The following is a 24,788-nucleotide window of genomic DNA, read 5'->3' as shown; positions in this document are numbered from 1 at the left end:
TTTTGACCATCAGTCAACTCAATCAAAGTTTGACTATCAAAGGGCATTTTAATTATTTTGAATCTTGACACACTTGTACATTCGACATTTGATTATGACAAATTACATTGAATTCAGCACTCATTCAATCTTGGGATCATAATTATAATTTTTGCAATTTTTTCAGTTTAAATCGAAATTTTGACATACAAGGTGAGGGTGAACAAAAATATGGTATCAACACCTGCTCCAAATCTAGTCAATCCAATCTCTCCTAAAGTCATTCTTCAAGCTTTCTCAAGGCTTCATTTGTGGCTTATTCAAGGCATTTTTGTAGCTTCTTCAATTTCATCTTCAAGACATTCTTCATGGCATTTTCAAGGGACCTTCTTTAGCTTAAACCAAACTTAAAGCTCCATCCAGCTTTCCCCTTGAGTTTGCCTAATATTCTAGGCCCAAGTCTTGTACTTGTATTGCAAGCCTATTAACTATAATTAATATATGGTTAGTGTAGGGTTTAGCCTGTTATAAATATTCTTAATAGGTTTATTGTAACATAGGATTTGTACTTTACTCATACATCAAGATGTAGTTTTCAAGGGATTTGCTTTTGTGGACATAGGTCGTCAAGTTGAATCACATAATGTGTTATTTCTTTTATGCTTCTCCTTTTGTACTCACCTCCAATTTATTTAACATAGCATCAAATCATCTTTAACTTCATCCAAAAAGAAAAAGAAAAAAGAAGAAGCATCTTTAACAATAAGATTTAAATTAAAGAGTAAAACATTTACAATAAATTACTTTCAAAATAATTTCATATGAAGCAACAACAATATCACTCAAACACAAATATTTTTTATCAAAATAAATTCAATTCCTCTATTATATAGGTAAATTATCCCAAGTTGAGTAAATGTATCTCCATGCTACTTAATCATAGATTAAAAAAGGGAAAGCTATGATTTTATAGACTTGCCTTTCTTAATTGGTTTGTTTACCAAAAAAAAAAAAAAAAAAAACAGGTTGGAGAGGTTTTTCAATCCAACCTGAGTTTGTCGAGTAAATAAATTTCTAACCCAACCTATTACATGTGTAAAAACTAATGTAACCTAACCCAAATGGATTGAGTTGATGGATTGTGTTTACATATCTTATTTCTTATAAAAAGTTAAACTTTCATTAATTAATTAATTATTTTTAAATAAATGATTACAATCCACATAATACTATACTTTTTTATAAGTTAAGATCCACATAATATAACTAAATTATATTGAAAATTTCAAATTCATCTAAACCAATTCTTAAAAAATACCAAAATAAATTAAACTAAAAATTAAAACAATGACAACAAAATAGAATTTCAACTCAAACAAACTATCAACTCGAACTTAACCCAATTATAAGTTCAAAATAAAATTTCAATCCAACAAAGCTCATCAACCCCCGAAAACCAACCCGAGACATTGGGTTGTGTAGTGATTGGTCAGTGTTTTTATCTAGTTGGTGAATTTGATGCATACATTGTACAATTCTATTAAAAAAATGGTCAAAATAGCCATATACTATTGTTTGGCAAAATATTTAGCAATATTTCACTATTTGTGAAATATTTAGTAATCTACCACTTTTTTGAAACTCGATTTTGTGAAATTCGAGTTACATTTTGCTATGTAACTCAAATTCTAGACACTCAAGTTCTTTGTAAAAATAACTTTCGAATTTGCTGTACTATTTTTTATGAAACTCAAGTTTCATAAAAAATTTTCTATTGAACTCAAATTTTTAAAAAATAATAAATTTTTAATTATTTCACAAACGGTATAGTTCCATACATATTTTCCAAAACATATACTTGCCTTAAAAAAACAATAACAATAAAAAAAGGGGCTCTTTTCACCAATTTTTTTATCCTATCGGCATATACAACAGTTTGGCAAATACAAAACCAGCGTCCTGAAAGCTTTTTTGTCCTCCTCCTCTGTAATATATACAACTACCCCTGTTTTCCATCTCCATCGCCATGCTCACTCACTTTCATCTCTAACAAAAACCCCAAGCCTCTTGGTCTTTCTCTCTCTCTCTCTCTCTCTCTCTCTCTCTCACTCTCACTCAGTCACGGTGAGTTTTCCCTTCTTAACTTTTTGCGTTCCAGTAATTTACTTCTTTAAATTTTTGCATGATTATTTCTATTTGAACCCATTTTATTACTATTTTGTTCAATAAATAATTTATTTCTGTTTAAATTTTGAGTCCTTTGCAGTTAGGGTTTGAAGAGTATCTTGTTCTTGTTGTTTAAAACTAAACAAAGCAAAGTATTTCAATAAAAATGATATTTAGTTTTATTTTTTTTATTAATTGTTCCCTATATGTTTGATTTTGCACTCAGAAACATAAATTGAATGCTACTGAGTTCATTTTTTGCTTGGCAATGCCTATAATGTTAAAAAAAAACAAAAAAATTATATTTATTCTGATTCTGGTTTTTTTTTTTAATTTAATTTTTTTATTTTTTTTTTAAAGTTGTGAAGGACATGGAATGGTCTGAGTCAAAGGATGAATACCGTGAAGATAGGGATGTTGACTCTTCTCCAATGAGGGAACATTGGGATGAGTTGGAACAGAATGGGACTGATAAATTGAGTAAGCACCGGAGCAAGGATAGGAAGAAGGGTAGTCGAGGGGAAGATAAAGAACATAGGAGTAAAGACTGAGAACGGTCGAAGAGAAGTAGTGATGATGTTTTAAAGGAAAGGGAGAAAGAAAGCGGGAGCAGGGATAGGAGGAAAGAAGATAGAGATGAGAGAGAGAAGGATAGGAGTAAGGACAGTAAGGTGAGGGATAAAGAGTATGATCGGGAAAAATATAGAGAGAAAGAGCGTGATAGGGATAAAGATAGAAAATATCGAGGGAAAGACCGTGAGAGGGAGAGGGAGAGAGATGCAGAGAAGGATAGTGATCGAGGACAGGACAAGGAGAGGGCAAAGGAGAAGAATAGGGATAGGGATAGAGATAAAGAAAGAACAAAGGAAAGGGAAAAGGATAGAGAAAAACATAAGGATCGGAATAGGGAGAAGGAGCAGGAGGCAGATCAAGATAAAGAGAGGTTGAGAGATAGAGTGAGCAGGAAAACTCCGGAGGAAGATGATTGGAGCAAGGATGATAATTCTAATCTGGACTATGAAGATAATAGGGATGCTTCCAAGCAAGGGAGGTTATCTCATCATGCTGAGATTGAAGAAAATACTCGGGGGTCATTAGGTGGAGCAAACTTGTCAGCGTCAGAACTGGAGGAGCGCATCTTGAAGTAAGTAAATCTTTATTTATGCCTTCTTTGTTGCATGTTGACATATCAAATCAAACAATTGGTGTTTGAAATTTTTACTCTTGCAATTCCTACCCTTTTTTCCTTTGATAACGTAGGGAACCTATCTGACCCCATCTGCCAGAACTAGCTGTTGGGTTACCTAAGGGCATGCACTCTTGATGGGTTAAGCAATATATGTTCATGCCCAAAAGCACTCTTGCAATTCCTACCTTAATCCACGAAACCATCTTGACCATATTTTCCTGCTATCGTGGTTTTCAATAGCTACTTTGTACTTGGCATTGTATGTGTTGTTATTTAAGTTACTTCTTTCCAGCATTCCCTTGGATTTTGTGTCTAAACTAGCTGAATGATGATTAGTTTGTAAACTGATTTACATTTGCATTGTATTTATCTCTTTCCTAGGTTTTTTGCATTCTATTTTGGTGGTGAACTGAGAAAATCCATTTTGTGTAATGTGAATATGTTAACCTTTTTGCTTAGGAAGAGAGAAGAGAGATTGAACAAAAATTCTGAAGGTGTTTCTGAGGTTTTGTCATGGGTTAGTCGGAGTCACAAGCTTGAGGAGAAAAGGAATGCTGAAAAGGAAAAAGCATTGCAGCTCTCAAAGATTTTTGAGGAACGGGTTTTGTTTCAATAGTGTTTCTTTGTATTCTTTTTCACAATACTATTGATTTCATGTGGGGTCTTTTATTTATCTCATGGTGTGAATTTTCTCAGGTCAATGTAGGTCAAGGAGATGGTGAAGATGAGGAACCAAGCCAGGGAACTGCTCGTAAGGGTTCTTACTCCTTTTGATTTGTCTTATAAAATCAAATTGATGTTATGTCACATGATTTTGGGTCAGTCCATGCTGAAACATATTGAATTTTGAGTGCTCAGATTGGACTGATTCAAATACTGAACTCATTCAAGTTCTATTGAAGAGTCATGAAATTTCCTGTGTGCGTGCGAGTGACTTGTTAATTATTCTTTTGAGTTTGCACCTGTTCATAATTTATGCCCCACTAGTGTGTTCTTCTGGAACCTGATCTGTAAGCCAATGGTTTTGTGTGATAGATTCCTTCATCACTGATCAATACTGATATGATTTTTATTTTGAATACTTTATAGATAATATGGCAGGAGTTAAAGTTCTTCATGGCATTGACAAAGTAGTGGAAGGTGGCACAGTTGTTTTAACATTAAAAGATCAGAATATACTTGCAGATGGTGACATCAATGAAGGTAAACTATTTGGTGTTACTTTTTGTTTTTCAGGACCCTCTAAGATGAGTTGAAACATGTGTATGACAGGGGTTTTTGGTCTGGTGTGACAGATTGATATGCTTGAGAATGTTGAACTTGGAGAACAAAAGCAGCGAGATGAGGCTTACAAGGCTGCAAAGAAGAAAACAGGGATCTATGATGATAAGTAAGATGGAAACTTCTATAATTTGTTATTATCTCATAATTATACCATAAGTATAACATATCATGCATCCTGATACTTTAGGTTTAATGATGATCCTGATGCAGAGAAGAAAATTCTGCCACAGTATGATGACCCCACTGCAGATGAGGTTTGATTTTTGGTTTTGTCCATTCACTATATTTTAAATTTTAGTCTGACCAGTTCCTTTTCCTTTTTTATTCAATTTATTACTAGGAATGTTGTGCATGGGGATTGATCATGGAACTTTTACTTAATTTATTCTTCTTTACAGGGGTTATTAGCTCTGGATGAAAGAGGACGTTTCTCTGGCAAAGCAGAGAAAAAACTCCAAGAGGTAATTCTTATTAAACCCGGAAGATAAAGGAGAAGATTGGTTGTGTTTGAAAATGAGGAACTCTTTGCATACTGCGCAGTAATGGAATTATTCTAATTATTGTTTTTTGTGACTTCCTATTTATGCAAGCTGTAGTCCCATTCTTCCTATTTTCTGTTCTGTTATTGTACTGAATTTGCAGTGTTAGGATTTCCTGTGTATAATGAGTTTATGCTTCTTTTGGTGTTAGAATTCAATTTAATTACTTCACTAGTTTTTTTCCCCTTGCTTATGAAGGATTCCCCCCCCCCCTCCTCTTATTGCCAGCTTCGTAAAAGGTTAGAGGGCGCTTCCACAAACAATCACTTTGAAGATCTCAATGCAATTGGGAAGATCACATCAGATTACTATACTCAAGAGGAAATGCTTCAATTTTAAAAGCCCAAGAAAAAGAAATCCTTGAGGAAGAAAGAGAAGCTGGATTTGGATGCGCTTGAAGCAGAAGCTCTCTCTTCAAGGCTGGGAGTTGGGGATCTTGGCTCTTGGAATGATGCAAGGAGGCAAGCCATCAAAGAGGAGCAAGAAAGAGCTGAGGCTGAATTGAGAAACAATGCATACCAGTCAGCTTATGCTAAAGCCGATGTGGCATCGAAATCATTGCGGATGGAACAAACTCTTCCCTTTAAATTGGAGGAAGATGAAAATCCTGTTTTGCTGATGACAATGATGATCTTTATAAATCTTTAGAAAGAACAAGGAAATTCGCTTTTAAAAAGCAAGAGGAGGCGGCATCTGGTCCTCAAGCAGTTGCACTTCTTGCCACTACTGCCTGCAGCAGTCAAACTACAGAAGATCCCCCACAACTGGAGAGTCGCAAGAAAATAGTGTTGTCTTTACAGAGATGGAGGAGTTTGTCTGGGGTCTCCAGCTTGATGAAGGTATTTTTCTTTTATGTTTGTTCATGTATTTGAGTAAAATTGAAATTTGAGCTGCCTTACTGCCTCCCTGCTTGAATTGAGATTTCTACATATGTGATTTTTTTTTACTGCTTTACTGTTTCTGGCCATTCACCATCTTGTGGTTTGTTGATATCCATCATTTTATCTGGTCAAAATTCAAGTTTAATCATGACCATTTTTCTTTGAAAGTTGTCCTGCTCTTTTTCCTATCAATTTCCTTTAGCTTCCATTTGTACCCAAATCTTGATCTTGGCCCCTGAGCAATCTAATACATTTTTCTTTTCTTTTCCTAGTTTGCTAAGTTTTGGGCATATATAGCATGGTTGCTATATTATATTATAATGTGAATTTGAACCATCATCTTCTACACCACCTGGAAATGCCAGATCTTCTCCCAATTAAAATACTATTTCATGTCTTAGTGATGGCAAATGTAAGTGGCAGCCCTCTTTGAAGACCTATAAGAGGCAAGGGAAAGCAGATACTAGGGCTGACGCATTTTTTTGGGATGTTCCGGATGATGGAGAGCTTTCTTGGGAGCTTGCTTAGTCATTCTAAAGTTGAATTGAGTCTCATTTTATGTTTTGAGTTCTTTTCCTATATGGTTGAGGAGTTATTAATTCCATTTTTGTTTGTTATTAGTAATTTTAGTCATTCTAGGAAAGGATATAACAATAGCCATATTAAGGCTTTATTGTAGTCAATAATATTCATAGAGATTGATTCTAATAAAATTCTAGTAGCTTATTTTAAGTTTTAAGGGTGTGCTTGCCTTCTCCTACCTAAGTGTGATTACTTAGGAAGACCTAGGTGTGATTGTCTAATATTATATTTATCTTGTTTTCTATTTATCCCCTGATTCTGCCCCAAACAGCCATTAAGATTCAATTTTTTTTTCTAACCTAAAACCCTTCAGCATCAATCCTTATTCAAGAACCCTTCAATGGCTCATCAAGAAATCTATTGTAGTGCTGAATTCTTAAAGATCCTACATCACTTAGTTTGCTCCAGGTATTCTTCCAATGGTTGATGATAGAAATAACTCGTACTTTTGTGCTTTTGCAGAAGCCCATAAGCCTGAAAATGAAGATGTTTTTATGCAAGAAGATGAAGATCCAAAAGCTTCTGATGAAGAAATAAAAGATGAGACTGGTGGATGGACCGAAGTTAAAAATGTTGGTAAAGATGAGCACCCTGCTGATGAGGACAAGGAGGAGATAGTGCCAGATGAAACTATCCATGAAGTTGCTGTTGGAAAAGGGTTATCAGGTGCACTGAAGCTGCTTAAAGAGTGAGGAACACTTAAAGAAAGCATTGAATGGGGTGGCAGAAACATGGATAAGAAAAATAGCAAACTCGTGGGTATCGTTGGTGATGATGAATCAAAGGAGCCTCGTTCATCCTCTTTGATTGATTATAGAAAGGAGATTCACATTGAGCGGATAGATGAGTTTGGGCGAATTGTAAGTGCTTCACTTAACCATCCAGTCATTTTATATTTTTCTTTAGCTCAAATGGCCCCTCTCTCTCTCTCTTACACACACACACACATGTCAGTTACATGTACGATAACATTCTCTATTATATGGTGTAACATGACATTTGGGGCAGATTGGATGGCAGGGTCCTCATATTCCACTTAAGGAGGAATTTTTCTTCTTTTATTTATAAAAAAACCAAGGATTTTTTTTTTTTTTAATATTACTTTTTAAAGATGAACTCCAATGAGAAGAATAGATGTTTTCATAAGTAAATTATCAGAAAAGGAAAGTGAATTAAGGGTACAATCCTACTTATTAAAAATAAAAATAAAATAAGGGCACAATCATACCACACAGAAATTATACAGGAGAAACATCCCAAAACAAAAGCTAACTTTATGATGTCCAATTATAGTGAGAACCTAAAAAAATGGAAACTTTAACTTTGTCAAGGAAGTCCTCACCCCTCAAAATTCTTCATGTTCCTCTCTCTCCAAATGTACCATATGATACAAAAGGGAACTACTTTCCAAATTTCATCACCACAAGGTCTTCCAAATTGTCTCTTCCAACATGCTGACAAATGAACAACTGTTTTAAGTTTAACCCATAAAACCTCGGATAGATCAACCATCAATGACCCCAATTCTCTGGCTACATCACTGTGAAGAAGTGGGTGATCTGTTGTCTCTCCACTTGATTTAGACATACATACAACACTAATGTAATAGTATTATTTGATGCATTTTCAAACTATTTATTGTCAAAACCTTTATATGCTTGCTGTTGTACTAGTAAAATGCAATTCTAGGTGGTGCTCTAACCTTCCAAGAATACATACTGTCATGTTATTTGACTATTCGGGTGAATGATACTTATGCTTATTTAGAGAGACAATTGACATATGGTATGGGGTGTAATTTTTTGATTGAAATCAGTTGGGAGTGGTTCTTTAAAATATATGTTATAATCAAGTGGGCTGTTTGATATATTTATTTTATAAATCTCTCAACATAAGGGCTGGATTGCATATCTTAAGTTCTGACTTGTCATCTTATGGAATTGGATCATCTCTCTTTTGCTTCTTCCTTCTTCCCATTGCTTTAATTGGTAAAAAAAGAAAATCTTTAAGTGGAGTTGAGACGAAACTAACTGGGTACCACATAGTTGAATTATTTTACACCATACCATTCCATGCCAGTACAGTGTTTTATAATGGTTATGAATATGTCCATGCATTTAATGCCCATAAAAAAGTAACCCCAAGGAGTAGCACAATCAGACAAGGACCACACTTGATGAAGCAGACGTATTCATGCAAACAATTTTGAAAAAATAAAATAAAAATAAAATCTCATGAAGCTAATGTCACTAGTTCAAATTTCCCCTTCCCCTTTTTCTTGGGGCCAAAACTTGATTACAAAACAATGAAGCCCATAGAAAAAGTAATGCCATATAAAATGTATTTAAATTATTTATAGTGGTTGTTTATTGAATTGGAGTCATGATTGAAGACAGATGATGTCATGATAGCTAGTTGCTATTGATCATATGTAAAGAGAAGATAGACATGGGTTAGGTTATCAAAATAAATGTGGTGTAATATGCATTGATGACTTCTCCTATAAGGTTAAAAAGTGACAATCTCATTGAATTTTGAACTTTGAGACTGTTTTTGCATGGCCATGTCTAAACATGCTGTCTTGTCTGTGTGCTAGTCTAGTGTTGCAGAAAAAGTGAACTTACTCAGATCTTTATGAAAATCACAAAATGAGACAACCTTTTTTATCCTTGGGCAAAGAGTTCTATGACCCATATTATAACAATGCGGATTCAGTTTGTTGGGTGATTTTAAAAAGTGAGCTGTCCCTCCTCGGAGTCAAATTCTGCTTTTGATGGTGCTTTCATTCCCTGCTGCTGCTTCTATAATTGGCTATTCCTTCTCAGTATTTTAAGACAAAATCTTTCATGATACATCTTGGACTTTTCAAATAATACCTTTATTTAAATTTTTAAAAAAGAAAAGAAGAAAAAAAAGACATTTCATGTACAGAACAAGTGACTGCCTATCAATTACTCCCATGCACTGACACCACTCAAACAGAAATCTCACAAACAAGGTTTTCTGCTCTTGATCCATCTCAGAATTGGATAGAATAGTTTGGATATTCCGCTTTGGAAAAGAGCTGGGGGGGAGGTGGTGTTAATGAGTTATAGAGTATTAGTTAGAGGGTAATAGAGAGTATGGCATTGGTTAGAATAGAATGGCGGAAACAAAGATGACCCCTATTAGTCTGTTGAGGATCCATAATTGGCCCCAAAATTTTGGGACTAAGCCTTGGTTGTTTTTGTTGTGGTTGTTAGTTGACGACTCTGAAACCTCAAAGCAGTGTAATGGTTTGCTTCTTTCACAATCAAGACAACTCTCTTTGGTTCATAATTGAATTTTGTAGCTTCTTAGAAAAAACAAAGTATTATATTATAGTTTATTTTGTATTTTTATTTTTTTTTGTGTTAGCATGCATTCTTGACTTATGTCCATGTTTTTACCAGATGACTCCGAAGAAAGCCTTTCGTCTGATTTCGCATAAGTTTCATGGGAAGGGTCCTGGCAAAATGAAGCAAGAAAAACGCATGAAGCAATACCTGGAAGAATTGAAGTTGAAGAACATGAAGAATTCAGATACACCATCAGACTCTGTGGAGAGGATGAGGGAAGCTCAAATGCAGTTAAAGACGCCCTATCTTGTCCTTAGTGGTCATGTTAAACCAGGGTATGCGTCATTCATCTTTGTGATATGTTCATATATAAGTCTGACCAATGATTGCTGGATTTCACTATAAGGAAAGAAAGTTGATGAAAAGCTTATTCCCTCTATGATTGGGGTAGTAGCTAAGAGATTGACTGGCATTATATATCATACCACTAATTATAACTGTCTCTTTCCCCAAACGAACTATCTGTGGGTGTTTAGATACACTTGGACTCCTTAGAATATGTGAGGAAATAATATGTATACAAAATTCTATTCCTCAAAATATCAGTGTAGGAGGTTAAATGATTAGTTAGAGCATTGCGCAGCTTATTTGGATGTTCAGGTATTGCATATAATACCTGATATTTTATTACCCTTTTTATGTGAGTGCTGGTAGTGGTTCATGCTTTTTTCCATATTTTGTTGTGAGGGTACTGTCAGATGATAATGTCATTACAGTTTTGGTGCCATGTCAAAGAATCTTAATTTCTTGTTGGGGCATTTGGGGAGCTTGATAGTTAGGTTTTAATCATTTACTCATTTTGGCTTGCATCAATTTGGAGTCAATACCTGCTAAAAGATCATCATAAGGTTAAGTTTTGGATATGTAGAATTTAGTATTTATATTTGGTTGATAAACACATCTTATGTTTTGCATTGCTCCAAGGCAGGCTTACTTCTTAATCAAAGCTTTGAATTAGTGAAGCATGAGTAGTCTGTAGCTGTATGGTCTAAATAATATTTTTTAACTTTTAACCTCTGTTTACTTGGTTTATTTATTCTTTCTTTTTGTGTGTAGTTTATTACCAGGCAAACGAGTGATCCTAGAAGTGGTTTTCCGACTGTTGAGAAGGACTTCCCTGGGGGCTTGACACCAATGCTTGGTGATAGAAAGGTCAGTAACAGCCTAATACTCTTTTGTGATATTATCCTTGATTTTATTATATCCATAAAAATAAAAAAGCACGTACCCAGCCTTCTAAGTTTCATATGTTAGTACAGTTTTAGTGGTGGTGGTTGTAGTTTTCTTTAGTAATTGATTTCACGAGACTTGCTTCATGGGGGTAAAAAAAAATCAAGAGATGCCAAGTGTACAACAGGAGAATGCTGCTAATGAGCCCTAGCTCTAGCTTGAATGGCACCTTCTTCCAATGTAAGAGCAAGCTGGAGGATTTTGTTGAGGTTTAACTTTTAAGACCTACTGGGTGTGGTTGTAACGTAACAACTAAAAAAGAAGGGAATACTTGGTTTTATGCCTTTTTCTTTGGGATAAAATTAGTAGTTTTCTAATATCAATCCTGACAACTTGTAGATTCGTGAATATTACAAGCTAAAAATACCTCTTCACATTTTTAAAAGTTAGAGAATAGGTCACTAGAGGTATGCATTTGCATCCTTTTCAACACTGCTGATTTTCCTATGAAAAAGAAAGAGGTTAAGAATCACGCGTTCTGGTCGATAGCATTCCATCTGAGGTTTATGTATCCTTAATTTTATTCTGTCTTTCCGAACTGCTTGCACTGATTACAAAGTGTAATTTTCTGTCCATCTTCTAGGTTGAGCACTTCTTGGGGATAAAGCGTAAAGCTGAGCCAGTAAAATTAGCGCCAAAGAAGCCTAAACCTTGAAGGTGTTTTTGCTTGGAATTTAGAAGCTGAGCTAGTGTTCTTATTCTAAAGAGGGTGCCTGTCATTAAAGGACATTACTTCCTCTTTCTTTTCTTTTCTTTTTATTTTTATTTTTTGAATTGCCTCTTTCTTTTGATATGTATCTTTTTATTGAGCAAACACTAGGGAAAATATCATGTTTCTCCTTGAATATTTATCCTTTTGTTGAGCAAAAATATCTTCTCAGTGGTATTATTATAGTTATATCTTTGTAACAGCTTGAAGTAGATTTTTTTTTAATCATAAAAGCAAAAGACGCAAGACTTAGCATGCGTATTTGTTGAGCAAAAATATCTTCTCAGTGGTATTATTATAGTTATATCTTTGTAACAGCTTGAAGTAGATTTTTTTTTTAATCATAAAAATAAAAGACGCAAGACTTAGCATGCGTATGCAGGGACGTAAACCTGCGTACGCAGGCTCAACCTTGAATGTGTTTGTCGCTGTTTCTCGGCCCCTTTGGATCAAAATTAACTTTAAACCCTTTCCACAATAAAACCAAAGCATTTCTAAGCCTAGAAATGGATTAAAATGCAAGATTAAAGAAAAACTTGAAATGTTTATCCATGAGCCTGCATGCGCGCAGGCTTAACCTAGAATGTCCAGAATTGTTTTTTCTTCCATTTCTTTGCTTTCGTTTAGTTGAATTCCATGTTTTAACTTCTGTTTGAGTTAGATAATGTATGCCTAGGTCTCCGTTTAGTTGATAGCATGCTTTGATTGCTTAGTTTAGTTAGATTAGTGATTAAGGTTTGAGTGTGCTTAAATGAATATATGAAAATGAACATGCATCTATACATGGACGCTGTGGTGGTCCAAAAATGGTAAGTACATGCATTTTACATGAACATGCATATTTGGATGAGATGAACATAGTAAATTATGCTACCATGAATGTGTATATGATTATATGATGTATGCTTGTTGCCATGTGATGATATGTTGTATGTTTGCTGCCATGTGGATGAGATGATGTATGTTTGTGATGTATGCGGGTATATACTTAGATGTATGCTAGGATGTGATAACATGTTGTATGACATAGAACTAGAGTGTATGTGTGTATGCATGTTTAGGATAGCCTCTTAAAGGGTTCTTTAATAGAGAATTAGGATATGAAATACAATGAGTGAAAGTCAGCCAAGGCCCATCCTCATATTTTAACTTGAACTTACAAATTGGATATACAAGTCCCTACGCAAGGGCCCAAAGTTTGGTTTCTAGATCTAAACTAGATGACGACTCCCACAAACCGCCTCTAGTCCACTCGGCTGAGATGTATTCTCTGGAGTACATGACATGCAAAGCAAGGGGAGGAAACCCATGGACGGGCCCACAGGGTGGCACGCAAAATTATTTGTCTATTACATTGGAAAATGTAGACGAGATTTATTGTCTCAAAAGAACGATTTAGTCTACGCCTTAACTCCACTATCTTTAAATTGATGGAATTGACGGTAAAAAAAATGTTTCTCATGTTACGAAATAAGTTAAGAACCAACAAGGTAATTTCTTTTAATTTATTCTTTAATTTTATGTTGAAATACATTCTTAGTGAAATATGATTATATAAATAATGATTCTATGAATTATTAGATGCAATTTATTATTAATTTATGTTCATAGGAAAAACATTATTTAGACATTTATTAATAAAGCATTACGATTCATATAATATATTTAAATTATATTACAAATTTATAAATTCATCAAAACTAATTCTCAAAATACCAAAATCAATAAAAAAAAAAGGTAATAAAATAAACTTATATACATGGTGGTTTGAGTTAGATTACATGAGTTAAAAATGCTATTAATCTGAACCCAACCCGACCCAAGGTTCAAAATAAATTTTCAACCCAACTCAACCCATCAACCCATAAAAACCAACCTAAGGCTTTAAGTTGGGTTAGTTTCATTGAATTGGTAGGTTTGATGTGCACCACTATGTGTAGGTTAAATCTCTAACCAACATAATTTTGGGGGTTTCCTAGTATATAAAGGATTTGATAAGAAAATAAATTAGAATAAAGTTTTTTTTTATATAATATTTATTTTGGGGTAAATTTTAGATACATTTTTTTTTAAATTATAGAATCTTAAAATTCCAATTAAATTAAAAAAAAATTAATGTATTGATCAATGTAACACACACAATATAGGATATTTACTTGAGGCTATTTTTTAGGAGTGGATGCCATAGATTGAAACTGTGGGGGAGGATTTTATTCCAAGCCCGCAAGTAGTTTGTCCGCTCTAGGGCCGACCCGCACGGCTTTGTTCCTTCAAGCGACATGAGCAATTTTTGAGACTTGCTCCCACATCGAAGAAAAATGTGCCCCATTGAGCAGTTTTTGAGATTTGCTCATGTTGCTTGAAGGAACGAAGCTGTGCAGGTCCTTCGGCTCCAAAGCGGACAAACTGCTTGCGGGCTTGGAACAAAATCCTCCCCCACAAAAACTCTCTAAAAAAAAAAAAAAAAAAAAAACTTGAGGCTCTTTTTATTTTCCTTCCTTTGGAAGCATCCAATTATTTTTAACATTGCTATCGAAATTCGTGTATCAATCTTTATTGTTTTATTGGTTATTGGGTAATATTTTTTACTGTGGTAAATCAACCGAAATTGAATTGATCACACAATTGATTAATGTGCAAAGTTGATTTAATAAATATACGACTCTTTTCATTTCGTTCAAATGTCTTAATAACTATGTTTAGAGTGCCAAGAGTCGTATATTTGTTCCTCAAATTAAAAAAAGAAAAAGAAAAAAAGAGTCGTATATTTATATTGCTATCTTGCATGAGGAAAGCTAGAGTTCAAAAATTTCTCTTCTCGTATTTTGTATTGTAAACTATCAAATTATTATAAAAAAAGAAAAAAAGAAAAAAAAAAAAAAGAAACATTATTTATAAGCTCTATTTAGAGATTAGAAAAAAGAAAAAAAGAAAAAAAGAAAAAAGAAAAAAAAAAGCACTATGTTTGGGGAAACTTTGATGCACGATATGTATTTGATACAAATCGTCCTTGATATTCTTAATACAAAAGGCTTTCAGCAACTAGATCAATTATCAATAGAACACAAAACCCATACAAACACACTATTCTTTTTATTTATTATTTATTTAAGCTGAATATATACGCACCATGCTAAAACCTGTAGCAGAAGTGTTCAATATAATTACTCTACTTTTATTGTCAAAAAGTAGTGATATCACTGATATAAATACACAAATAAGACTGCCATATCCAGAAGAAGAAAATACCCTGAGTAAATCATATACTGAACATTTCCACAAAGAAGATTGAACTAGGAAGCCAATGCTCAACAGGGATATGAAAGAGGTTTCAATGATCTCTTTTGATAGTTTCATGCTCTGCAGTCCAAACAAAAAGTTTGTTATATTCCTTATTTCCCAGACCACATAAAAATAAAACATGAACGTAGACACAAGAACTGCTATTGCATCTGCATAAGACCATTTGAAATAACAAACATGAAGGAACCTTTCATAAGGTTGTGGGCCTAAAAAGGTGAAAATTTTTAGTCAGAAATCTAATTTTATAAGGAAAATTCTTAGTTTACATTGTCCTAGTATTGTAAATCTTACATTGTACACATTTGTTTAGTCTACAATGTAAGATTTACATTAACAGTAAAATGTAAACCTATAATTACCCATTTGCATCTATACAAAATTAATAGCAATCAATCACTTTATGAGATAATTGTCATTGGTGACTTTATTTTTAGGCAAATTAAAATTTAAAATATTTAGAAGTACCTCAAACTGGGATTTCACTAAGTCCACTGTGGATGCCAGAACCAAGATAAGCATTTTTAATCAAATGTAGTTCTCTGGTAACTTCCTCCATTTTCATTCTTTCTTTTGGTGACTCCATTGAAAATGCAAGTCCAATTTCAAGGATTGAGACTAAGCACTTATGCATATTGGCATCCATTTGGGACAAGTTTGCAATACTACCTTGAGCATCTTTGTCTACATGAATTTCATTGTCATTATTATCTTCTCTAGTTGCCACGATTGCTATTGGCGTTGCGACAACCTCTCTTGGTAAAAGGATTGGGTCCACAATTTGAACAACTCTTTCTGGCAATCCCATCTTAGCAAAATTGTGAAGATTGAGATCATTTTTAAACATTTCATCAGTGGGTCTCTTTCCTAGAAACATCTCTAGTAGTAATATTCCATAGCTATACACATCCCCTTCCATCGATGCCTCACCACTCATGCCATACTCTGTAATTAACAATTTAATTATGATATGTAAGGAAATTTTCTAGTTGTTTACAATGATAATTGGCATTTAATGTAAGTACAAATTCTTCTAATTAGTCAAAATAGCAAAAAGAAATTAAATGTAAAGAAGAACATGAAGACAGAAGCCATCATGGGAAAGTGTGCATGTTCTAGGGCGACATTTCTCTCTATTATGTATTGGTGATTCTTTTTTTTTTTTGAGAGTCATATTTATTGGTGATTCTGTTGCTTTATATACCTCCCAAATAGTTTGTAAACTTCTTCATGTGGAGCGAATCTATTTAAAAATAAAAAATCACTTCCTTCCATATTAAAATATGCCGTAAATTTATTACGAGGAAGCAATATTTGTAATTTATTGTATATACTATCTTTAGAATATAATAGGATAACATCTATGAAATCAAATAAAAGAAAAAAAAAAAATAACAACTTAAAAATACAAATTTAAATCATATCAACAACATAAAACTAAGTCACATCAAGAAAATTAATCAACCTAAAATAGAGATACAAGATAAAAAAATCCCCCAAAAACTTAAAAAAAAAAAATGAGTGAGAGAGAGAGAGAGAGAGAGTTTTAATATCCTCCCTTTATAGTTGTAACTAGTAACGTAATTGCCAAAAATAAAACAATAGCTATAAATATGTTTAAGGGTATAGCTAGAAGAATTGGAAACATATTACCTGGAGCAGCATAACCAATTGACCCCTTTATCCCAATTGAACTAGTTTGCTTTGCAGAAGAACCATCAGTAATTGAGAGGAGTCTCGCTAAACCAAAATCGTTTACATGAGCAACCATGTCATGGTCAAGAAGAACATTGCTTGGCTTTAAATCACAATGAACGATAGGTTGTGTAGAATGGTTGTGAAGATAATCTATTGCAAGAGCCACATCAATTGCAACATTTAGTCTTTGAAGAAGGCTTAAGTTCCTCGATTGATGTTCGTTGGGTATCCCGGGATGCAGCCAAATATCTAAGCCCCCATTTGTCATGAATTCAAAGACTAGTGCTTTGAATTGATTTCCACCATAATCCATGCTAGAGCAACATGTTAATATCTTAACAAGATTTCGATGCCTAATATTTCGTAATGCATTGCATTCAGCCATGAAACTTTTGGAAGCTCCCTTGTGTTGAAGGTTAAGGACCTTTATAGCAACTAGTCTTTCTTCTTGATCAAGAGCTCCTTTATATACAGAGCCAAAACTGCCCGACCCAATTAAGTTATTTGGAGAAAATCCATTAGTTGCTTGATAGAGTTCTTTGTATGACACATTTAGAAGGAGGTCTATTGTTGGAACCATAGAACATGATGTCTTTTTTGATTTTTTCATCCAATAAATAACAAAAAGGAATGAAAACAAAATGAAGAATAGTACAAGGGAAATAATTACAATTGCTAGTTTGAATCGAATGGAACTTTTGGGTTTAGTGACTCTTACAGGGCATTTTGGCAACTGCAATTGTGGTATACCACCACAAAGGTTAGTATTTCCAATCAATGATATAACACTTGTGTTTTTGAAAATCCCTTCAGTTGGTACCTCACCCTCAAAATTATTGAACGAAAGATTCAAAAATTCTAAAAAGGGAAGCATCTCTAAACCCTTTGGAATGGGTCCTGATAGGTTATTTTGTGAAACATCTAGATGTCGAAGACCTCTCAATGAAGCCAAAGATGATGGTATGGCTCCTTTGAAGAAATTCCCTTGCAAGTAAAGATGTTCCAAGATCAAACAATTTCCTATAGATGTTGGAATTTCACCAGACAAATGATTGTTAGAGACATCCAGTTCATTAATATTTTTCAGATTAGCAACTTCAAATGGAAGTTTGCCAGTAAGTGAGTTATGTGACAAATTGAGGACTACTAGTGGAAGGGAAGAAAGACCAGTATGTTGAGATATGGATCCATTAAGTTTATTTAATGAAATGTCTAAGAACTGCAAAAGTTGGCAATTTACAATACTTGGGGGTATGGTTCCTTCAAATAGGTTTTCATTTAAAAAGAGTTGGAACAACTCAGTAAGATTTCCTATAAAGGTTGGTATTTCTCCAGACAGATTGTTTCCTGTTAAAAGCAATACTTGCAACTTTTGAAATCTCCTGAAACTAGCTGGAATGATTCCTGTGAAGTGATTATCATCTAAGCTCAAGACAATTAATTTGTCGAGGTTTGCTAATGATGCAGGAATAGTTCCAGATATTTCATTTTCTCCCAAGTATAATTGAGTGAGTTGGTTTGACAAGTTGGCTACAGAATTGGGCAAAACGCCTCCAAATCGGTTTATCCTTAAATCCACCAGGTCCAGTTTGCTACAGTTTGTCAAATATGTTAAGAATTTCAAGCTCCTTCCTAAATTATTGTTGCTCAAACCTAGAGCATAAAGATCCAACAGATTTCCCAAAGTGGTTGGAACTGATCCCAAAATATTGTTCACTCTTAAATCAACCATTTGAAGTTGAGTTGCATTGCATAATGAAGTAGGGATTGGCCCGGAGAACTCATTTCCACCATATAGAAGACGTTGGAGATTAGGCAGATTGATGCCGATGTTGGCTGGAAGTGTGCCATTAAGTTGGTTTCCTGAAACTGAAATGATTTGGAGAGATGACACATTATAAAGAGAGGAAGGGATGGTACCTGAAAATTTACCGCTTGAAATTGAGAGCCCTATTAAGCTTTTTAATTGGCCTATAGCATCTGAAATATTTCCCCCCAAATTATTGTGCCCAACACTAAGAATTGCGACTGACGAAAGATTTCCTAGAGATGGTGGGATCCCTCCTGTCAAATTGTTTTCATGAATCACAAGCTCTTCCAGCTTCATCAAATAGCCTAGCTCCGACGGAATCCTCCCTTTAAGCTTATTCACACTAATTTTTATGACCATAAGGTTGGAGCAGTTGGACAAGCTAGATGGTATTTCCCCTGCCAACATGTTACCTTTAAGAAGCAGGTGTTGCAATCGGAACAAATGACCGATTTTTTGTGGAATTTCACCATAGAAGCTGTTATTATAGAGTTGGATGAACATTAAAAAGGTGAGGTTTCCAATATAAGGTGATATGGATCCGTGTAACTCGTAGCTTGGTAGGTCCAAGCGAGTGACTCTTTGATGCCTGCGGCCACATGTGATTCCAAGCCAATTACAAAAGTGCATAGAATTATTCCACGAGCTCAATATTTTATATGGATCATGAGTTACTGATTCTTTGAATTTGAGCAAAGCCAAACGATCAGTCTCGTTTGTTGGAGCAGTGGTGATAATGGTGGGTTGCAAGCAAAGTAGCCATATGGAAAAGAGAAGAATCACATGAAGGTATATAGAACAAGATGATGCACACAAATTCGTTTGGTGAGGCGGCATTTGGTTCGGAATAGGAAGCTGGTGAAATATTAGGTGTTGTGTGTGGAATGTTGGCTCATTCACCCTTGGAGTGGTTGGTGAGTTCACAAGAAGTGATCAAACATAATGTATTTGCTACACAAGCAAACATAATAGGGGATATATATACACACACATCAACAATTGGCAATCACCAATATATCCCTGTTCATATGTCAGCATGACAAGTTGAATGAGTTTCCATTTTCTATGGCTAATGTGGAAGTGGAAGTGGTCCAAAGTTCCAATCAGCCCGTGAAAGAGTGATACACATTGGCTGTTTGGACCAGATAATTCTTTCCACCGTGTTTTTTTTTTTTGGTAAAACAAGATAACTTCATACACTAGGAATTAACAAGTCTATTACAATGCATATTTGCTTTTATCAAAAGCCAAAATACTCTCCACCACAGGTGGTGGGTTACAAAAGACAACAAAAGATGATAATGAGTTAGCTCCTAGCTTTGCCAACGCCAGGCGGAGCTAGGATTTTTTGTGTGGAGGGGGGCCAAATTTTGGTATTAATATATTAGTTTTGAGTCAAGATAAACCATTGTACACATGCGTAAATGTATATACACAAATATAAACATTAATATTTTAATTTTTGATACTAGAATAGCTCATAATTTATAAATATATTGTATATAAAATTAACAACTTTCAAATATGTATATTCGCAAGATAATTTTTTAGGGGAATTTATTATCTTTTAAACTCAATTGAGTATACAAAAGCTGTCTAGTTTGATACTAAACATGTACAAAAACAAATTAGAGAAAACAAAAACTACCTTGTCTCTATAACAACTAGACCAATTGACAAATTTTATTAGTTTTTAAGAGCATTATTGGACTAACTCAAATATTTGGGGGGGCCAACTTCTATTTTTGTAGCTAAATATTTTAAGTTTTAATACTTATACATAATATAAATTAATTTTTTTAATTTTTTTTGGGGGGGGGGGGTGGGGAAAGGGCCATGCTATAGCTCCACCCCTGGCCAACGCGTCTCCACATTGGTTGGTTTCACAGTAGGTGTGACTGTGTGAGTTCCGTTTATTTGGGATTGCCTTCAATAGGTTCCTGCAATCAGTTAGAAGGGGTTCCATCAACAAATTTTCGGTCATTGTCCATGAGAGTAACAAGTAACAACACTTAAAGCAGGGGCGGAGGCAGGGGGGGTCGAGGGGGGCAATTGCCCCCCCTGACCTCCCAAAAAAAAATCCTATATAGTATGCAATTTACAATACCTGCCATTTTGACCTCAAACGTTCTACACTCAGAGAACAAATAATGCTATTTGTGTCTTTTTCTATATATAGGTTCCATAAGAAATAACACAAAGGTTCCATAGGTTTATTTGTCTTTTTAAACAAAACAATGTTTTTTGGGTCCCACTTAAAAACCATATTCCCTTTTTTTTTTCCCTGCCGCATGTTCTTAAGCAACTGCAATTTTTTTTCCCCCCGGTGCCTTTGTCACACAATTATTTCCTTTGAATTAGGGTATCCACATCATCATAATAATAAAAAATAATATTTAAGACCTTTTATATCAAACTAAAACCCTAGCCTCCTAATTGTTTTCTCTTCTATCTTAACCTTTTCATAGTTTCAAACAATTTATTTTTGCCATAGACCAAAATTTTAACTTCTTAGTTCTTACCACTTAAAAGAATAGAGAAAGAAATGTTGAATTTTACATAACTTTTTAAGAGTATTCAAGGCCAAGAAAGTACAACTTTGCAGGTATATTTCTATATCCTTAACACTTTTACATTGATTTATTTTAAGGAATCAAATCACATTTTTAACTTCTATGTCTTTAGATTAATTTTACTTTCAATCTAGTCTTTCCTGAACTAAAATCCTGGCTCCGCCACTGACTTAAAGCATCAAGTTCTGTAATAAAGTTATTCCACCGTGTTTGACACTTCGTATAATATTTTTCCTTTTTCCAGCCCGGTTTCGCACTTTGCCTTTTCCTGGTTTTCCACATTGGATGAACTTGGACTTTGGACTTTGGAGCATTATAATTTTCCATCGTGTGTGACACTCAGAAAGATTCTTTTATTCTTCCGCTCTGTTTGTCAATTTGCTTTTTGCCTATTTCCACATTGAATGTACAAGCCATATCCTTAATTCATGTCTACACTGAAACTATTTTTTCATTAAGATGTTGGTCACTTACAAACACCGGATTGATTTATTTCCAGCAAAGAACATCTATACAATATATCCTGTTGCACCATGTCAAGTTTTTTATTGCACAAAAACTATTTTACACACCCCCAAAAGCAATCGAAACCATGATTTTCATGCAGAAATCATTACTTAAAATCATGATTTGAGTTGTTTTTTGGGTTGTGTAAAACTATGTAAATCACTTTGTGTGCAATAGGTTTAATCCTTCTATTGTATCTGAAATGTTGTTCAGACTCCTACAACAACCATATCCAACAAAGATATCCTATTTGTTGATACTGTATTTTGTTCACCCTCGTTTTATGTGCAAAATATCAATTTTATCTCTAAATATCAAAATCCAGATTTTTCACCAAAGGCTATGATCAGAATGATGAATGTGATCTCATTTATTTTATTTTATTTCAATTGGATGACCAAATACCCAATTTCGCAATCTCAATGTGAAATGACCAAAAAATACCATTTTGAGACAAGATTAGTCTGAGTTGACTTGAAGTCCAGTAAAGTTAGAATTTTCATCAAATCTTATTAGGTGCCATCAATATCCATAATTTGGAAAGTTTTTTCTTAAATTTAACCAAATTTTACTCTGGTCAACCTAGACTTGGTTCAAAATAGATTGAAATCAAACCGTCCGATAGGGATAAAATCAAGATTAATTTATGAGTCATTAAATTCCCTTCAAACAACAATCCATGGTGGCTTGAAGTTGCAATTAGAGCACAATTGCAGATCCGGATGTTAGATTAGAGAAAGAACTAGTGGAGTCCATTGCAAGTAGAAACTTGGAGAGCTTGAGTACATAAATACTACTAGATTTGGAGGGTTTTATAAGTATTCTGTACTGTAACTTATTTAGTATAGGACGCATGAAAAATACAAAATTATACCACAGTTTTTTTTTTTTTTTTTTAAATTTCAAATTTGGATATATATATATATATATATATAATAGGATTTAAAACCCATATTATCTAGTACATGTTGATTATTTTTTATCATTCATTATTTAATTTACAAAAGACTACCAATTAAATTTGGATATATATATATATATATAATAGGATTTAAAACCCATATTATCTAGTACATGTTGATTATTTTTTATCATTCATTATTTAATTTACAAAAGACTACCAATTAAATTTGGATATATATATATATATATAATAGGATTTAAAACCCATATTATCTAGTACATGTTGATTATTTTTTATCATTCATTATTTAATTTACAAAAGACTACCAATTATTCTTACACAAGGGGGGAGAGAGGGGGCAACTGCCCCCCTAACTCCTCCTAAAAGACCTTATAGTTGCTAATATTTAGGAATCATAAACGTTTTGCCCCCCTGCCATGGTAAAAACTAAAAAACGAGAAACCCTTCTCTATTTGTATAAGACTTTCTTGACACCGAATAATATGGAAGAAAAAAAAAAAAAAAAAATCCTAACAATGTAAAACGCAACACTAGAGTCAAAAGCCTTGTGTTTTATCTTTTTCACGCTATTCGCGGAATCATGCCTTCTTTTTAGTGCTAGTCACCTGCTTAGAAAAGAAACAAAGTCACGCTCACGGCACTTTTAGTGTTTCTTCTTTTTTATTTTTTCACTCCATTTTTTATTTACAGTCACAACATTTCAATTGATGGGTTTTATATTTTTTACACAAATCACTGTTATTTAAAAATAATTATAAAAACCTTCCTAATGTCCTTGAATGGTACTATAACCCTTCCTAATGTCCTTGAATGGTACTATAACCCTAAAGCCTCCAATGTCTTTTTTTTCCCTCTCTATCTTGAAATTTCAGTTTAAAACTCTAGAATTTTGTTATAAACCAAAATTTTAAACCAATCACATTCATTACTACATTAGTTTTTGTATGTTTTATGTAGTAAAACTTATGTAGTAAAATTTTAAATTTGAATAAATATAATAGGATTTAAAACACATATTATTTACTACATGCTGATTATTTTTTATCATTCATTATTTGATTGACAAAAGATTACCAATTAATCTAACTGAAACTTAAAGTACAGCTTTGTTTTAAGGCCATTTATATCATATTTGATACAGGTGAGGTGATTACAAGCTATCATCACAATAACATGCTTCTGGTGTTTAAAAAATAAATGCCAAAAAGAAAAAAGAAAAAGATATAGTGTTTTAATATTGTAGTCTATCAACTACTCAATTTATGATTATCAATTAGAAAAAAATGAGTGGGCTCTCAGTTAATGATATTAGTAATTTCACATTCCAACTTGGATGCTTGTATTGTGATTGATGGTACTTCCACTTCCACATTGGATGTTTGGACCAGATAATTTTTTCCACCGCGTTTAACACTTCATTTCATATTAAAATTTTCCTAACCAGTTTTCCACATTGGATGAACTTTTTTTTTGGAGCATGATAAATTTCCATCGTGCTTGACACGGCAAGATTTTTCTATTTTTCCGCTCTGTTTGTCACTTTGCTTTTTACCTATTTCCACATTGAATGTACAGGTCATATCCTTAATTGGATACCTTGATACCTTATTTTGACTGTCTTTTTTACGTGTTAAAACAAGCAAGCAAGATATCCTTAAGTCATGGCTGTCAAAATAGGGTAAATGGAAAAATGACATTAAGGGTGGGCCGGTGAAAATCAATAAAAAGTTGACTATATCAACAATTTGTAAAATTGTTATAAAATAGTTTGTGACTGTACCATTACTCTTAATAACTTTTCACAGACTTTATTGTGATTTTTGTGAAACTGTTGTGTTCATAACTTCCACTAATATGTAACCAGTACTTACGCATAGGAATGATAAATTGCAGTCATACTATTAGTCTTAATTTGGGTTATTAAATATATAAAACATTAGTTACCATAACATCTTCATTGGACACTTTGAGGAGATTGGCTTAACCGAAACTGTCACAGGAGAAATTGGTTTCAAATTTCTCTACATTGCCAACCCCTT

The 24,788-nt window shown here is 33.7% G+C and overlaps 1 protein-coding gene and 1 pseudogene across 2 annotated transcripts; one reads left to right on the top strand and one right to left on the bottom strand.

Moving 5' to 3' along the window:
• The first annotated feature begins 1,894 nt into the window (after positions 1-1,894).
• Positions 1,895-12,121, top strand: LOC111989244 (SART-1 family protein DOT2-like; annotated as a pseudogene).
• Positions 12,122-15,090: 2,969 nt separating this feature from the next.
• Positions 15,091-19,682, bottom strand: LOC111989208 (probable LRR receptor-like serine/threonine-protein kinase At3g47570). 2 transcript variants are annotated; one of them, XM_065778177.1, is made up of 3 exons: positions 16,890-19,682; positions 15,705-16,181; positions 15,091-15,296 (listed from the first exon to the last, which is right to left on the bottom strand). In XM_065778177.1, the coding sequence occupies exons 1-2, from the start codon at positions 19,579-19,581 to the stop codon at positions 15,706-15,708; spliced, it is 3,168 nt and encodes a 1,055-aa protein (XP_065634249.1). In that variant the 5' UTR covers positions 19,582-19,682; the 3' UTR covers positions 15,091-15,296; position 15,705. The 2 variants fall into 2 exon arrangements, with proteins under 2 accessions (XP_065634249.1, XP_065634250.1); XM_065778178.1 differs by lacking the exon at positions 15,705-16,181.
• Positions 19,683-24,788: the final 5,106 nt, after the last annotated feature.

The sequence above is a fragment of the Quercus suber genome, unplaced genomic scaffold (assembly GCF_002906115.3).
Source record: "Quercus suber isolate HL8 unplaced genomic scaffold, Cork oak 2.0 scaffold_175, whole genome shotgun sequence".
Lineage (NCBI taxonomy): Eukaryota > Viridiplantae > Streptophyta > Magnoliopsida > Fagales > Fagaceae > Quercus > Quercus suber.
This window is presented reverse-complemented; position numbering and strand designations above follow the sequence as displayed.